General features: G+C 46.0%; 2 protein-coding genes across 2 annotated transcripts; both read right to left on the minus strand.

The window, feature by feature from the left end:
- Positions 1 to 4482: 4482 nt before the first annotated feature.
- LOC121361448 (ovomucoid-like) lies at positions 4483 to 6825 on the minus strand. The gene is made up of 4 exons (XM_041482162.1): positions 6507 to 6825; positions 5661 to 5683; positions 5112 to 5236; positions 4483 to 4666 (listed from the first exon to the last, which is right to left on the minus strand). The coding sequence occupies exons 1-4, from the start codon at positions 6559 to 6561 to the stop codon at positions 4621 to 4623; spliced, it is 249 nt and encodes an 82-aa protein (XP_041338096.1). The 5' UTR covers positions 6562 to 6825; the 3' UTR covers positions 4483 to 4620.
- A 1596-nt stretch (positions 6826 to 8421) lies between these two features.
- Positions 8422 to 13581, minus strand: LOC121361360 (ovomucoid-like). Its single transcript, XM_041481983.1, has 8 exons — positions 13527 to 13581; positions 12542 to 12561; positions 11642 to 11778; positions 11077 to 11134; positions 10675 to 10811; positions 10079 to 10139; positions 8962 to 9071; positions 8422 to 8467 (listed from the first exon to the last, which is right to left on the minus strand). Exons 1-8 carry the CDS (start codon positions 13579 to 13581, stop codon positions 8422 to 8424), a joined length of 624 nt encoding a protein of 207 aa, XP_041337917.1.
- Positions 13582 to 16922: the final 3341 nt, after the last annotated feature.

The following is a 16922-nucleotide window of genomic DNA, read 5'->3' on the forward strand; positions in this document are numbered from 1 at the left end:
CTATCGCAAGTGTATGGAAAAACAAATAGGGGATATTGCATAAAATAATAAATTTTTGATTTAAGGTAGTCACGGAAGGAAGTGACGGATGGAACTTGTTTGTGCATGAAGAAGCTTAATTCATACATGTGGCTTATAGGCAGCCTGAGTTTTAAATAGAAAATCAGAATTGGTTTTCTTATTGTCCTGGGAGATGTTCAACACTTGGCATGAGCAGATAAATCATAAAAATGTAGCTGAAAGTGTAAGGGAACCGTAGTCACAGAATGAAGCTTGTGGGATTTGGCCTGTTTATATCAATGAAATCATTTTCCTGAAAAATAAATGAATAATGCTATTTGGATCTCTTTCACAAATATCACAAGTTGAAGGGCTCCTTTGAAAGTTGTTTCTGTCGCATTCTTAGCATCCTGAGCAAGTTGACTTTCAGATTCCTTGAGCTGATTGTGAGCACATTTGGAAAGGAAGCGGTAGTCACAGAAGCATTAATATTGATTAATCTCCAGGGGCAGGAATGCCAAAGTCTGAAAACAAAGCTTCCTCAGAACTTGCACCAGCCACCAGTGGAGGTACTGCTTGCCAGCCCCGTGGCTGGGGGGGCTCCAGGAGCAGAGCTGTCTCCCCTGCAGCCCTGCCACCCAAACTCCCCCATACCCACCTCCAGACCTGAGATCTCCATTAGCAGAACTGTGCTGCTTCTCCTGCTGTGTTTCCTGCCAGGCTGAAGCCAGCAGGAGCTGTTGTGCCTGGCAGGTGTCTGCCAGGGAGCGGCACCACTCTCATGTCGGGCCAACACCTGCCCTTTCATTAGTTAGATCCTCTGGGACATCTGCTCTGCCTCACGTGCTGCCCCTGAGGGTCTTGGTGGCCATCCAAAAAGCTCTTCTCCTCCAGCAGCCCCTGCCACTCCCCAGGGCAGCAGGGAGAAAAAGAGGAACAAGGAAAGAGCCTTGCTACAGGGTCTGGGAGAAGGGATGGGAGACAAAGGGCAGTGTCCAGGGCAGGGCAGGAGAGCTGCTGGGACAGGTGTGACAGGGATTGCACAAGGAGCCCCATTAATAGGAAACAGAGGGAATGGGACAGCAGTAATCACAGGAAAGCAGGTGGACTAAAAGCAGGCATTAGGAGCAGTGAAAAACAGCAGGACTCACAACAGTGAGCCTTGGGAAATGTCATACACCTGTAGCAAATGGGAAGGGCAAAGCGAGCCCACCTGCCCAAAGCCCTGGGATGAGTGTGGTGGCACCAGACTGTTCTCAGTGGTGCCCAGTGACAGGACAAGGAGCAGTGCCCATGAACTAAAACACAACAAGTTCCACCTCGACATGAGGAGAAAATTCTTTCCATTGAGAGCTGCAGAGCACTGGAACAGCTGCCCAGGGAGGTCGTGGAGTCTCCCTGTCTGGAGTCATCCCAAACCCACTTGGCCATGTTCCTGTGTCACCTGCTCCAGGGGGTTTGGACTGGATGGTCTCCAGAGAGCACTGCCAACCCAAACTATCCTGTGATTCTGAGGTTCAGAAATATCATGATGGAGGGCTCAGTAAATTGACTTTGGGATTATTTTAGTGTTTCTACAGATATGAGATCCATACAAAAGCTTAAATAAAACTCTTTAAAAAAATGCTTCCTTCTATTTCAGACTCCTAGAAGGCAAACATTCAGGAAGGTTATGGCCACATGAATGGGATAAATGTTGGCCATCATATGATGGGTCCTCTTGAATTAAGGTAAATTTCCAATAACTCTGGGTTTCTAATCCAGAAGTATTTTTTCCCATAGCAGTGATAACTTCCTGGGAAGCTTTTCCTCTGGTCTTGAGACTTCCTACCTCAAGTAAGTCCATAGCCTACCACAACCTAAAAAATTCTTCACTGATGATGCTCCTGCTTTGGTTTAAAACTTGTCATAGTGTTCATCTGGCTACAAAGAACAACAACGGGGTTTTTTTTAAAATCGTTATTATTAAATACGAGGGTGGATGTGTGCACGCAGGATATGTTGTCACGCCAGCAGCGGCATCCCTGTCCTGGCTGGGTGCGCGCTGCCCCGGGGCAAGCGGGGACAGAGGGGCTGCGGGCAGGGCAGGGCAGGGCAGGGAGCGGCTCCCTGGGATGGGGAACAACTGCAGCAGATCCCGGCCGAGCTGCTGTTCCCAGACCTCTGCACACGGGGGCAGAGCTGGATCTTCTATGAGAACAGAAATTCAATTTACAGCCGGCAAAGCCCCTGCTCTAAGCCGCACTCACCTATTATTTCTCCTTGTAGTTCGGCTATCTGATTGCTGCCTGAATATCTCCAGTTTTTTAAGCACAGATGATATCACAGGCAAGGGTGTCTGGAATAAATTGACTGTCTGGAAGCTGCATGCTAACAGCATAAGGCTGAGGATCCCAATCCCTCAGTGAATCTCAGCTCTGCCTCGCTGCAATAGCTCTGACACAGCCAGCCTCCCAAAACACGCGCAATTAATTCACTTTTCAAACATAATTTTATTTTTCTCCACATCAAGTAAGAATGCAGTAATAAACCATTTCTCCTGAATGAAGCAACAGAGAGAAACTGCATTAACAGAAAGGTCCAGACTGGCCTGAGGTATCTTTTGGCCAGCAACAAGTTGAACAATGCACAAAAATAGAAGGAACGATATAAAATAAAGCAGAACAAAATAAGTACATGCAATGTGTTAATCAGGTTGTGGGGTAATTGAATGGCATTTCCTGAATCCAAAACATCAGATAATGACATAAAGTGCTGAGGTACTGCTCAAAGAATTGTACCATAAAATACCTTGGCAGGCAGACAATGTTTCCTGCCTTGAATTTCCTGGAGGGAGAGTTAGATTAGTAATGGTGAGAGGATTTGTGCTGTTGTGGCAGGATTTTATTGAGAAGCAATAAAAAAAATTATTTCCAACGAGGTGCTCATAAAGGAGAATTCTCTTCCTCTCCATCCTAAGGAGCATCCAGGATGAGCTGCTGGGGCGGGAGGCCGGGGGCTCTGCTGGGGTCTTGCTCTGCCCTTGGTCACTCCTGAGCAATCACAGAGGATTTATCATTTCTACTCACAGAAATTGCCTTAATTGCCTGCTGGATTTTCCTGTTTAGCAGACATGCCCCTGCAAGAGGCCCTCTGAGCATCACGGGGATCTCCAGCACGACTGGGAGCTCTGCTTGTCTCCAAGGCATCGTGGTTCCTGAGGGCCATCCTCATCCTCCCTGCTGCTGCCCGAGGAAAAAAATAACTGCTGCAGCTGGTGCTCTCCTACCCTGACTCCCACGCTCAGCAGAGGCGGGGAAGAAGGTGACTGAATGTGCCCCACACCCCCAGCACTACCTCAATTTATCCTGAAATCGCATCTGACACTGAAAAGCCTTCCTGCACACAGACCTCCCCCTCCCAGGAGGGACACTTCAGCCCCAGGAAGGGACTTGGCACTAAATGGTTGCAGAGAGCCATGTCTTTTGGAAATAAATTGTCTCCTTTTAGAGAGCTGCTCTCTGCAGTCTCTGGGAAGTGACACATTGTCACTTAAGATCATTAACTATTTGACTGTGAGACTGCTGCCTCTGCAGCACGCGGCGCTGGCAGTGCCTGGCTGTTAATGAATAATAAATTAACACCATGACTCTGAGCCGTTCCTTTCATCAGCCCAGGCTTCCAGAGGCCGGAGGATCTCAAAGGATCCTCTAGAAGCGACAGTCAAGGTAATTACCTTCAACCAGCAGCTAAGTGATGGGTGAGGTGCCCAGACGGGCTCAGTGGTTGCCAGCATCCCCTGGACATCAGCTCTGCTAGCACTGGCTGCCCACGGGTTTTCTGCAATGCCCCTCAGCAACGAACCAACGTGGGCAGCCCAGAGAAAACACCCTGTGACATTGCTCTGGGGAGCAAAGCAGGTTGCAAAAGGCCTTCTCTCAGCTAGAGGTGGGTTTTCAATCCTGCTCGTGACCTTCCTCACATATTCCCTTGCAGGGAAATTGGGCATAACCCTGGAAACTGAAACAGGGATGAGCAGCTCATTGTGCCAGCAAGACCCCTTCTGTGTGGCAGAAGAGTGTCAGAACACCCCAATTACAAGTCTTGGGACTGTCTCTAATTATGTTAATGTTTAGGTTTGCCCGGGGCCTCTTGGTGCTGCCAGGCTACAAAGAGTGAGGCTGGGTGAGGCTGCAGGAATTTGACAGCAGCAGCTGGGGAGGGAGGCAGCTCCTCTCAGCCAGGCAGAGAGTGTCTGTCAGATCCCCCAAGAGCAGTAAATGGACCAGGATCCACCTCCAGCCTGGGTTTTCTTTTGGAAAGCCAGATGAAGGCAGATGCCCAAAAAGCTGCCCGTTGCATTGGATATTTTTGAAGATCAGAACACCATTCTCCCTGTCCCCTGCAATTTGCCCATTAATTCCCACACCCCAGGGTTGTTGCAGTGGTATAATCATGGAACATGTTAGGTAAAGCCAGAATGAGACTAAATGACAACATAAATGCTGGGTCTTTTTTTTTATTATCAGAGGTTTCAGGGTTGATAAGAGGTTTTCAAGGGTCAGGGATTTAGGAAGTCATCTGCCATGGGGAACATTTTCAGGGAGGGATGCATTTTCTCAGCTGAATCCTGTCGAGAATTTAACAGGCATTAAGAGACCTCAAGGCAAGATTTCCACGGCTTCTCCTGCAGAGAAAGAAATCAGAAAGAAATCAGAGTAAGAAATCAGAGAACATCTGGGCTTTTACTGTTGGTCTGTCCTTCTGCACCGCAGAGAGACTTCTGAACCCTATTCCACATATTTCTTTTTATTATTGATATATAAAGACAAGAAAAGTTCTTAATTTAAAAGACCAAATAGTCTGTAGGAAACAGACTTTGTTTGCTGAGAGAAAGCTCTTTTGCAAATCACTTAAGAGGAAAATGGAGAAGACTATGTTGCCTCTTTATAGCTGAAAGAAAGGAGTTCCTAGCAAACTCTCCCAACAAAAAAATAAAAATTACCCTTGGAGGTGAGAGAACAAACAAATGAAATAAAGGAACTTCTCCAACCAGTGTCCAAGACTGATTAGCCAGTTTAAGCTGAGTTAATTCACCACTTTGAAGGTGAAGAGATTTATTCGATACGTACAGGAACGCATTGCAGAACGTGCATTTGTTGGGGTAGGTGATACCATCAGACCCACAGTGGGGGACATACTCCATGGAACACATATTCCTGAAAGTCCTCTGGTTCTTGCAGTAGGTGGATGCAGCCTGTATCCACGAAAAAAAAAAAAAAAAAAGAGCTCTCAACCAAAGCTGAGTGAGAAAGGTGACATTAGGAGGCCCCACACACCCCCTGAGCTGCCAGGAGCAGATGCTGAGGAAAAGCCCAGGGACAGGGCAGGATTGCAGTGGAGTGCTGCCTCCAGGCGTGCAGAGCCTGGGCAACCACTGCAAATGATGCTGCAGTAACTCTGACAACAACCTGGACATGAACTGAATACTGCCCTACTTGTTGAAACTACCACCAGATGAAAATGGCAATTTCACCCAATAATATCTGTGGCAAATATTGCTCAGGCAGCTGGGTGTCTCAGGATTTTGAAAGGCTCCATCATGATGTGATTAGTAAAGATTTATACAGAAACTGCTTTAAGGAAAGAAAGGATGGAGAATAGAAATATCTGTCCCTTACCTGCAGCGCATCAGTAGCTGGAACTAAAAAAAAAAAAAAAGAACAAATGAAATATGTTACAAATGCAATTCATGGATTCTGTTAAGATCTAAGAATGCATGCTCTGAATACATATCTTCCAACTACCTGTGTGCTAGCAAATTGTTCTTAGACAAAAGGAATTTCAGGCAAAATGTTGTGCCATGTATGTTGATTCTGTAGTATTTTTTTAATGAGGGTTACTGTCAAAATGGAAAAAGCTGTGTAAAATAAAAGAAGAGAAAGGCATTTTCTATGGTTCGAAGGACAGAACAGGATATGAACTCAAAGAGAAGCAAGTTATTGAGGTAAACAGGGACATAAAGCTGGCAAGTACACAGAGGCAGAATCTTATATGCATTGCCAATATTATTTTAAAATAAGAATAGTATTTAGTGAGAGGTGAATTTATAAAGCTTCTACAGCAGCTCAGGCTCTCAAACTACACCTCGGTTCAGGATGACTACAAGAAATGTTCACTTCCATTCAGTAAAATTATTTGTGTTTCTGCAACATTTCAGAGGTTAAATACTGGTTGTCTGAGTCTCCGGGTTGCACCACGTACATGTCACTTCTTTCATTATGCATAAACTAGCACTGAGAGTAGAGCTGTTCCCACAGTTGTTCTTACCCACTCAGTTCTGTTGCTAAAATATTACCCCATAAGTGATAGTCTCTGATGTCAAGTCTTTTCAACACTATCTTTCTAGGAGTAAATAAGTCCTTGCAGAATGGAGCTCTTTCCAGTCTGAGGGTGTTTTTTTGTGGTTTTGAAGACAGCCAGTGCTTACTTCAAGGCAGAGAGCAGGAGGCAGTGGAGCCACTCACCTGAGATGCAGAAAAGGGCCAGAGAGAGCAGGAGCAGCACCCCTGTGATCTTCATGGTGGCTGGATGAGCTGTGAGCAGCAGAGCTTGGCTTTTGCTCAGGAAACACAACCTGGATTCTGTCCTCAGGTGGCAACCACGCTTATATGTGTGCCTGCACCACTGGGGGGGCGTGTGTGTTTGTGCATGTTCATATTTGCCTTATCCACCCTTATCCTGGAGCAACATTTCCAGCCCTTTGTCTCAGTGGTAATATCAGTAGAGGTAAGCTGTGCTGTAAGCCAAGAATGGTGTTTCTTCATCAACGGGAGTCACGAGAAGTTTAGATGTGTGAGATACACCCTCTGAGTCCTTATTTTAAGAGAAATATGTGACAGTTTCCTTCTGAAGGACCACAGAAAATTCCTGCAGGCAAAAGAGCCACTGTACAAACTGCTGTCAGATTTTCTCTGTGTTCACCTATCACTGCTTATTTTTGTGCCGTGCTTTTTCATGAGAAAAACATTGAATGAAATGCTTCCGTAGCAGAAAGGCTCTCCTTTATTTTTGTGCTTCACCCAAGTAAAACATCACTAAGTTATAGTGAAAGCAGGAAAACAATGAACCAGGAAAGCAAGCAAGAGGGCATCCCAGACACTGAAAGGAGTCCTGGGAAATGACAAGGGATGGAGAAACTTTTATGGGACTATGCAAAAAAAAATTTACAATTGTTATTTTCCCTAAAAGCCATTAGCTTTGCAGTAATAGACTTTTAGTATGATGATGACAGAATGATTTGAGGCCCTAGCATGGATCCTAGAAAAGCTGAACCCAATCTGGAAATCACTGCTTCATCCATCTGCCCATCTCTACATAAATCCTTTGTTTTACCACCAAAGCATTGCTTTTTGGGACAACCTCCATCAAGGAGAACGAGCACCCCTCTCCCTTTGATTCCCAGAAGAAATGCCTGTGGGAGATATTACATTTTAGAAGGGATAAGCCCAATTTATTTATGCCTCTCTTGTGTGGATCCAAAAAAAAAACCCCAAAAACCAAAACCCAATTCAATACTCAAACAGAAGACAAAAGCAAAATAAATTTCATGCACAATACACCAATGACAGGTCACACACTCAAGAAACAGAAGGATACTTTGTCCTTGGATTTTGAAACCCTGCTGAAATACTCCTTGGGCTGGCAAGGAGCATTGTGTAATTGAAGAGTGAGAGAAGACAAGTAGGCAGGAGTAGGCACCACACCTAGGAAGGCATTAATCTCAAAACACTTGGAAGGTGTTAAAGGACGACTCCGAGATGAGGAAAAATCTGGTAATAAGTCAATTGGAGGACTCAGGCAAATAGACAGAGACAATGCACGTGTCTGAACAACATGGGCTTTGCCAAGAGAGTGACCTTGGGAGAGCAGCACTTCAGGTGAGGACAGAGCCAGGGATCAGCTCTGGGCAGGGACACCAAGGTGTGACTGGGCTTTGCTGGCCAGGAAAATGCACCAGGACCCTCCTGTGTCACCACTTCAGCCCTGGCCAATGTCAAACATTAAAGGGTTAATTAATCTGAGCACTAATGCAGGGACATCATTGTCATTTATGTGCAAGGACACACAGCTCTGGGGTTGGAGCATCTGTATTTAATTTTCTGCCTTTTAGGAGAGGGAGGGGAGCAAGATTATGCTCTTGTTCTATCCCAGAGCTTTGAGCATGTAACTGTTCTGCCCAGTATCATCATCCAACAAATCAAGACCACGTTTCATGAGACAACACATGAAAGGAGACAGGGAAATGTTGCTGATTTAGTTTATTGAGAAAGAAAATCAGGAGTGAACTGGGTTCCCCAGAGGGTGAGATGAACTGAGGTGAGATCTTTATCTGGGTTTTTCCAGTGGGGATCTTGGGGTGAATTCCCTTGGCACTGATACTCAGCATTTTCCAAAATGGCTTAAAGTGATAGTCCCATTGCTGTCCCTGAAAGCAAGGAAAGGAAAGAATGAATTAAACAGAGTCCTGCCTGCTATGATCTGTCTTTTTGACGGCTCCTAGAGATGGTGTCAAATGGGATCCTGCCCCAGAGCCAAGGAACTTGCAGACTCATAATCCCATTTGCTATTTGATTATTAAGACATGAGTGAAACAATTTAACTCATTCTTAAGACTGAAAATATCTGTGGGGAAACTGTAGTGGAATTTCAAAAGGAAAGGAATTTCATTTCCTTTGCAACATGCAAGAAAAATTCCATTTAGGTTAAATGCTCTTCAAGCCATTCACACTAACAAAGCAGCCGTAGCTTTTTTCATGCTCTAATGAAAAAAATAAATGAATGCTTGACATGGTGGCTGGCATTCCCTCCTGCCCCAAATCCCTAATCAACAGTATCCAGCAAACAAAAAAGCAGTAACTGTGCAAACTCTTGCCCACAGGAGGCAACTGATAACAGAAACATCACTGATATTTTACATACACGACTGCGTTGCAGAAGATACACTTATTGTTGTATGTTGTGTTGTCAGAGCCACAGAGAGGCATGTAGTCAAGTGAGCAGACAGGTTTGGGGTAGTCACTGCAGTCAACCTGTAAAAAATAAATAAAAATAAAAGAGTCTGACGTGGAGGAGTCAGTAGCACAAGGGTTTGAACCCTGAGCTAGAGCTGCAGTGCTAGTGATACCAATCTTACCAAAAGTAATTAACTTCCCTGCACATCTGATATAAACTGAGGTGTCAGTTTCTCCCATGCCAGGAGAATTTAATAATATAAAAATAGATCATAATTTCCTGTTTGAAGAGATGTATATCATAACCTGGCCATGGCATTTCCAAGCAGCAGCAGTTCACTGGGTGAAGGTGCCGTGCTCTGTGTTCCCAAGCTGGCCAGGAAATTAAATGGAAAAACACTGGAGTCTGGAGAAATGGAGTGCTGATCCTCTGTAAAGGTCCACTATCCCTCCAGGAGTCTTAAAACTGGAAGATCAGCACGTAGCTGGGTACTGCAAGAATGGGGTTCTGTTTCCTGGAGCAATGGGTGCTGCACTTGTCAGGAGCATTGTAGGGCTAAAAATGTGTCTGGGTCAGGAAGAGGCTGAGGAATTTCATGGAGGACAAATCTCTCAAGGCTTAGTGACTGCACAGAAATCACAGCTAGCTGAGGCCCTCCACCTGAAAACAGCTGGAGCTTGGAAGTGTAGAAGTCACTCTTCTCTACATTCTGCACTCTCACTCTGTCCTACACAATGCTCACAGCCCCTGCCAGCAGCAGGCTCTGCACTAAGTTGCCAGGGGCTAGATGGACCATTGGGCTGACCCCAAAATCCATTCTCTGTTCTTATTCACAGTTCTGCCCTGATGGATTCGTTCTACTACTCTTTACTCATCCCTTCCTGAGCAGTCACCTGCTCCTTTCCTGGCATTCACACAAATAACATTACGTGTAGAGAAAGCAAAATCTCTCCCCTTCTGCAGCACAGCAGCTGTTTCACTTCTGCAGGACACTGCTGGTCTGGGGGCTGCTGCAGACACTGGCAGTGCTTCCCCTAACAGCAGCAGGACCAAAACCCAGCCCCTGATCACCCAATTCACTTACTGTGACAATTTCCTTCTTACATTCACCATCAGCCTTCTTGCCAACACTGGCTCCAGCCTCCCTGGGAAGGGAAGAGACCTGTGTTAGGGAGCTTTACAAGCAACCTGTTCTGCTGAATCCATCACCCAGGAATGCTGAGCAGCCTCAGGCACAAAGTATAGGATACAGGAGGCACCCAGCTTAGGTCCATGTGGCTCCAGGGACCAGCTCAGGTGGTGTCACTGCCTGCCAGAGAGCTGGTTTATAGCAGGATGTGAGGGGTCAGGATGGATGCGGAGACAGGCTGTGTGACAATGTCAATGCCCCCTGGGTGAGTTGTTGTCCTCTGCAAGGCAGCATCTGCCACACAGACCCTTTTAACTGAGTTAAGAGAAGCATTCTGTCCTGTGTGAGATCCCCAGCCAGCCCTCCACTTCTCTGTCTAGACCCAAGGCACAGCTTTCCTTCTAATGACAGAGGAAAGCAAGGTTCAGTCAAGAGGACAAGAGGAGGGTCAAAGTCCAAGCACCTCACAGAAAAGGCCTTGGCAGAAGTCCTGCTATCCAAAAGAGCAGTCCCAGGAGCACCAGCCCCAGGTCCCCGTGCTCAGCACTCACAGGCTCCTGGAGCAGAGCAGGCACTCGTTGTTGTAGGTGACCCAGTCGGTCCCGCAGACGGGGTTGAGGTCTTTGTGGCACAGCAGCACCACTTTGCCATCCTCAGTGGTTGAGTTGGGGTACTTGCTGCAATCCACCTGGTGAGGGAACAAACAAAGCCCTGGTGAAGGCCTTGCTTACAGCACACCAGTGGATCTGGTGAGTGTGTCTGCCTGGCCATGCACCACAGCAGCAGAAAAGCTTTTCTGTCAGTCACCATGATGACAGTTCACTTGGAGGTGACCAGTGCCAGACTCTGGCAGCTCATCTGTGTTCTTGTTTAGGGTTTGAATTATTTCAATAAGCACCTTTGGCCCCTCAGAAGCAGGACACACCCCTTGTTTTGCCCTTGGTTTAACTTACAGGGGCAACTTCCTTGCACTCTCCGTCGTGGTCTTTGCTGACATTGGTTCCATATTCTCTGCAGAGGGAAAGGCAAATGTTAGGAAGTTCAGCAGAGATGTCTTGCTACATCCTAGGTGTAGAATTAATGCAAGGGAAAATTGACTCTTTCTCAGTCAGGCTTCTTTTATATCTGTATTTGAAAAGGTAGAGCCACCCTCCCTCATCAGCTGAGTAGCTGGCAGGGATGTAAAACCCTGGGAAGCTTTAGGACCATTTTGGGCAGCTCTGAGCAGAGCATCTCAATCCTTTTGCTGTGATGAGATGTGCTCTCAGAGCCATCACCTGGCCACTCCTTGAGACAGAGAAGAAAAAACCTGAATAAATTACAGAAACAAAAGACAGACGCAGTGACTAAAGCTCTGCCTGAGCGCTGTGCCGTGATAGCCAAGCTCATTTCGAAGGAATTGACACAGCTGACGTGTGACAGAGCAGCGACTGGTGAGCTGTGGTGCTGCCAGGAGCTCTGAGCTGTGCTGCCTGGGGTCCCCACGCTGTCCCCACGCTGTCCCCACGCAGAACGTACGCGTTGTAGGCACAGAGCAGGCACTCGTTGCCGTAGGTGACGCCGTCGGAGCCGCAGATGGGGCTGACGGCCTCGCTGCAGACCAGCACCTCCTTGCCCTCCTCGTTCGTGGTGTTGGGATATGTGCTGCAGTCCACCTGCCAGAGGAATCACAGCAACAGGCTGAGAGGACCTGAGGCGTTCACAACTCTCATTTTGTGTGGTACAACCAGTCCTCACCGCCGCAGCACAAACTTCTGCTGTGGGGCCTTCAGGAGAATTCTTCCTGCAGAGATGTCCCCACAGGGCAGGAGAAGAGGAGGAGGAGGGAAGAGCTATAACCATGCAGCCCCTTGGATGGGATAAACCAGTGCTGGTCTCTCGTGCTTACTTGACATGATTTTATAAAGGCTCTCCATTGGTCCCTAGTTCTTAAATTCTTGTGGTCCCTCCACTGCACTTCTGGTTTTACTTTTTCATTCTCAATACACTGATCATGTTTTTTTTCAGAGGACCAAGACAAATGACCTGTGAGGAAGCTGGATCTGCTCAGAGTATTTTAGTCTTTCAGTAGGTCGCCCTCAGGTAGGTTCTGATACCAGTCTACTGCTTCAGTTTAGAACCAGTTATATATTTCCAGCTTAAAGCTTAGACCAGTCTAAAGTTGCTGAAAAATTAATTAATCCAAAAACATTGTATCATTACCACTAAAACATTATTAACATACAGCATGGATGTACAGCCAAGGGCAGTATAATTTAATGTTCTAGGCTGCAGAATCTGATTACAGTGACCCGAGTGTGACACTTAGGTGAAAACCAGCTGAGCACCCACAGGCTGGAGGTTTTTCCCACTCCTTTGGTTATGTCTTTATCAGACCACATACTTGAGAAAGGTGACAGAAAGAAATCTTCCACTTACCTCAATCCCAAAGGCAGTATCTGGAAAAGAAAAGAGAGGCAGAAAGTATGAACAAAAGCCAATATGATAAGACCTCAATTAAAGCTGGAAATATGGATATAAAATTCCTGTGTACAGGACCAAGGTGAATGATTTCCAGTGATTGTTTTTTGAACTAAATAAACTATGTATGATTTTTTTTCTCTATGTTGATAAGCATAATAGCATTGCTTATTGCTGGCTATGATGAAACAGCTTTTTGAATAGCTTTGTTCTTTTTTTGTTCTGAGACATGTAGATTTATTAATTGAAAACAGAAGAGCTTTTCCTTCCTTATCTTTTTACATATCCGTTTTGACCCTAAAGCACTGCTGTTGTGTATCTGAAAATACACCTGAATCAACAGAGACAAATGCAAATAGTCACCTACAGGATAAGCAAATACATACAGCATCTGTTGATAGAAATATGCATTTGAAAGAAGGCGAGTGTGAAAAAAATGTCTTTGGCTTTGTAATTTCATCAGTGGTGAATATGCAGTGAAAACATCAGAGTCTGGCTAGTATTCATCTCTTGCTGCTCCATTAGCAGAAAGAGCATTGCAGGAAATTTGCCAGGGTCTTGCAGAGAACTTGCTTGTGCCATTACAATATTTGCCTTACTAGTTACTGGGGGTCTGACCCCCTTCTCATGGCCTTATTTCAAGTATTCATCCATTTTGCTGTAATTGTACAAGTCTAAGCAGTGTAATGGTGTGAGAAGATCAGTGTACAAAGTGTAACAGCACGAGTTGCCAGCACAGAACTCCACTTGCTGTTACTTATATTTATGACAAACCATCAGCTACAGCAGCGAGCCACTGAGGACTGTCCTGAAATACACTCCTGCAACCTGCACGACGCCAACCGAGGCAGCAGAGCCCTCTGAAGGAGATTTCCTCTCTTTGAATCCTCTGCCTTATCCTTTTGAAGACAGCCAGGACTCAGCCACCTGGAGAGTCACTCACCTGGGACGCAGCACAGCGCGAAGGAGAGGAGCACCAAGAGCCCTGCCGTGGTCATGGTGGAGGTGTCTGGAGTCTGCAGGCTGCCTGCTGCCACTCTGCCCACGAGATGGTCCCTCCAGGGCTGCCTGCAAATATATACAAATGCAATGTCTAAACTGTTCAACTGTAACATAAAACAACCTGCAGAATCTGTCACCAGCACAATGAGGCCGGTAATATTTATGGAGGTCTTGACTTCACTGCGTCTGCTAGGCAATTGATTTTGGCTGGACACCTGGTTAATAGATCAAGACAAGTATCACAAGCTCTGAGTGGTCAAAAGAAAACAAACAGCCTTTTGGACAAAAAAAACCTCTTTGGGATTCTAGTGGAAATGTGAGGAGCACAAGATACTGAGGGGAGTAAAGACCAGGCCACACTGATTTGTCTCTTGCAGAGCAACATTTGCCATCAGGGAAGCAGCTTAGGCAGGATGCAGTACCACCCTGCCTGCAGACCAGGCTGAGTCTCTGCTTTCCTTTCTGCTTTTGGGTGGGTTTTTTCCCCCAGATTCCCAGATAATCACTTCTAGGTACAAACACAGGTCAGGTGTGGCTTTGCCATCAGCAGCACCAGTTAAGCTTCGTCAGGCAAGTCTGGCAGGACCGTGTCCAACCTGTGAATCCAAAGGCATTTAGCACCAGTTTGAGTAAAGCTAAAGGCTTCATGACAGTTTCACTGCCTGGGTATAGAAGAGCTCAGTGGAAGACTTGAAAGTAAGTTAAAAATCTGTCAAATGCCACTAAAAATGTCACTTGAACCTTAGCAACAGGGAGCACTTATTTACAGACCCAGTCCCAGTTAGACACACGGATTCAGAGTGTTCTGCCAAGCCATCTGAAGAACAAAAGGCACTGAAGGTTTGGGAACCTATTTACATTGCACCAGCAACACCTGAAAGTATAGTACGTCCTTCCCTCTTGCAGATATTTTAGAAAATGATACTTAAAATATAGAATCTGTCCCCATTTCCCTGTCTGTCTCAAACCACCAGCCTTTGTGTCATCTCCAAATTGCTCCTGCCTCAGAGCAGGTCTGCACCTCTGCTGTTTTAGTAGCTGTAATTTTGCAGGAGTGGGTTCTGCCTGTAACCTGTTCCTCATCCCTTTCACAGGTTCAGAATGGCAAGGGTACTTGGGGTTTTTTGGGGGGGTCGTTGGAGCTAAGCATTGTGCTTGGGGTAGACTTCAGGACTATGGGAGGTGCAGAGCAAAAGGTGCTTTACAGGTGCTGCCTTTAACGAGCCAGGTACCACCCATAAGACAAATGAAATTCACCTGAAATCATTGAAAGTCACCCCAAGCAAATGTGGTGTTGTCTGATCCACCACAGTAGCCTAAATGATATATTTTGATATATATATATCCATATATATATATATACACACAGAGATATATATATACACATATGTGGATATATATATATATATATATCCATATATATGGATATATTGGATAGTGCATGGAATCACCTCTCCTGGCACACCCAGAAGGCCACAGCATGGCTGTGTGGATATGCAGGTCACATTTTCACATCCAAGAGATGAGATTCTTCACAGGGAGAAGCATCGAAATAATTATGCTGCTGTGATTGTTTCTATAAATTACAGGGAGCATGCATGAATATTTCAGACAGATTTGGCACATCTTCAGGATATATTGCCCTGATGTGCCTTGTGAACAGCATCTCTGGAAGCCAAACACTTTTCCCTGAGCATGTGCAGGAGTTACTGAAGCTGCTCCCTACGTGTCACAGTTGCTGCTTTTACCTGTGCAGGCTCTGCAGAGTTGGAGGGGGCTACATCATTCTGGGTTAAATATGGACTTTGCCACTGCCTCCTCCAGCCAAGACCTCTCCAAACCATCCTCACCAGCCTTCACAGCCTCAGCCCTGGACATTGCTGTCCTTTGGGCAAGATCAACCTCTCCTGATGAGTGGAGAGCATTTTCCTGCCAAAGTGTGGCACATGTTACACCACAGAAAAAATTTCCACTTCAGCTCCTGGGTCCAGCACCAGGTCTGGCACTGGCCCAGGCAACTCAGATTTTCTCTGACCACCACAATGCCTGTTGGATGTCCAGCAGATCCTTTCTTTCTCTCTCTCTCCTACTTCAGGGAGACTCAACAATTAAATGGTGACTGGGGAACACCTGAGCCCCTCAGGTACCCCCTAGGCAAGCCACAAAAGTGACACCCAGAAATCCCCAGCTTTCAGGCACTTGCACAGCCTGCAGGCATTCAGCATCCACAGCCTCCCCACCCAGGGCTACAGCTCCAGATTATCCTGCCTCTGATAACAGCGTGGAAAAATCCCACAGCTGGCTAAGCTCATGCTGCAGGACAGGTCACTCAGGCCTTAGCTACTCCTGGAAGAACAGTCAGAAGGAGGATTTGGTCTGCAATCCTGCCAATGATCTGCTGTAATCCACTTCATTATGGTCTTCTAATCCTCAAAGTCAGATGCAGCATATGGCTAATGACCATTTGGCTAAAGGAAAATCCTCTGTGTGCAGCAGCCAGCACGAGGGCAGAGGTCCTGCAAGAGGGCTGGAGATGGACTTTGGACAAGAGCATGAAGTGAAGGGACAAGGGGGAATGGAAAGGCTTTAAGCAGAAAGTGGGTAGGTTTAGATTAAGTATTAAGGAGAAATTCCTTCGTGGCAGGCCCTGGCACAGGGTGCCCAGGGAAGCTGTGGCTGCCCCATCCTTGGAAGTGTCCAAGGACAGGTTGGGCAGGGATTGGAGCAGCCTGGGACAGTGGAAGATGTCCCTGCCTATGGCAGAGGGGTTGGACCAAAATTATCTTTAAGGTCTCTTCCAACCCAAAAAATTCTATGATTCTGTAATCTGCAGGTAAGCAAAGGCAGTGCCACACCTCAGGGTGCTGCCTGTTATGGTCCTGAGCACCACAAGCTCTGTGTGCTGACACCAGGGCAGGATTTGGCCATTATACAACATCCTCTCTGACTTACTCATGTAATTTCTTGTTTTACATTTCCCATTACATTTTTTTTCTGTATTGATTTCATATTCTCTGAAAGAATCAAAATTGAGGTTGAAGAATTTTCTTAGCAGATATGCAGCTCCTCAGCATAAATAACACATTGATAAATAAATGGCAAATCATTTAATACATCATTTAATTTCTAAACACTCCTGGGGTTTGTCACATTATTTAATTAACAAATAACTGCTGTAAAAGTGGGAAATACCGATTAGTTGCAGCTCTTTCATGAAAATGCCTCTAATCACTCCAAAATGCCTGCTAAACACAATTCAGGCTACAGTTTTCATCTCTGGCTTTCTTTTGGCCACAGTGTGGCCAATAACTGTTTGCACTGAGCCACATGCCTGGAG

The sequence above is a fragment of the Pyrgilauda ruficollis genome, unplaced genomic scaffold (assembly GCF_017590135.1).
Source record: "Pyrgilauda ruficollis isolate IOZ18807 unplaced genomic scaffold, ASM1759013v1 scaffold57, whole genome shotgun sequence".
NCBI lineage: Eukaryota > Metazoa > Chordata > Aves > Passeriformes > Passeridae > Pyrgilauda > Pyrgilauda ruficollis.

What these genes read in the sequence shown, in the direction of transcription:
- LOC121361448 (XM_041482162.1), bottom strand. Translation starts at nt 6,561, where the DNA reads ATGAAGATCACAGGGGTGCTGCTCCTGCTCTCTCTGGCCCTTTTCTGC. An exon ending in GGCCCTTTTCTGCATCTCAG is followed by an intron (nt 5,684 to 6,506) that starts GTGAGTGGCTCC and finishes TTTTTTTTTTAG; the next exon opens with TTCCAGCTACTGATGCGCTG. An exon ending in ACGTTCTGCAATGCGTTCCT is followed by an intron (nt 4,667 to 5,111) that starts GTACGTATCGAA and finishes CTTTCTCTGCAG; the next exon opens with GAGAAGCCGTGGAAATCTTG.
- LOC121361360 (XM_041481983.1), bottom strand. Translation starts at nt 13,581, where the DNA reads ATGACCACGGCAGGGCTCTTGGTGCTCCTCTCCTTCGCGCTGTGCTGC. An exon ending in ATACTGCCTTTGGGATTGAG is followed by an intron (nt 11,779 to 12,541) that starts GTAAGTGGAAGA and finishes TTCCTCTGGCAG; the next exon opens with GTGGACTGCAGCACATATCC. An exon ending in CTGCTCTGCTCCAGGAGCCT is followed by an intron (nt 10,140 to 10,674) that starts GTGAGTGCTGAG and finishes TTCCCTTCCCAG; the next exon opens with GGAGGCTGGAGCCAGTGTTG.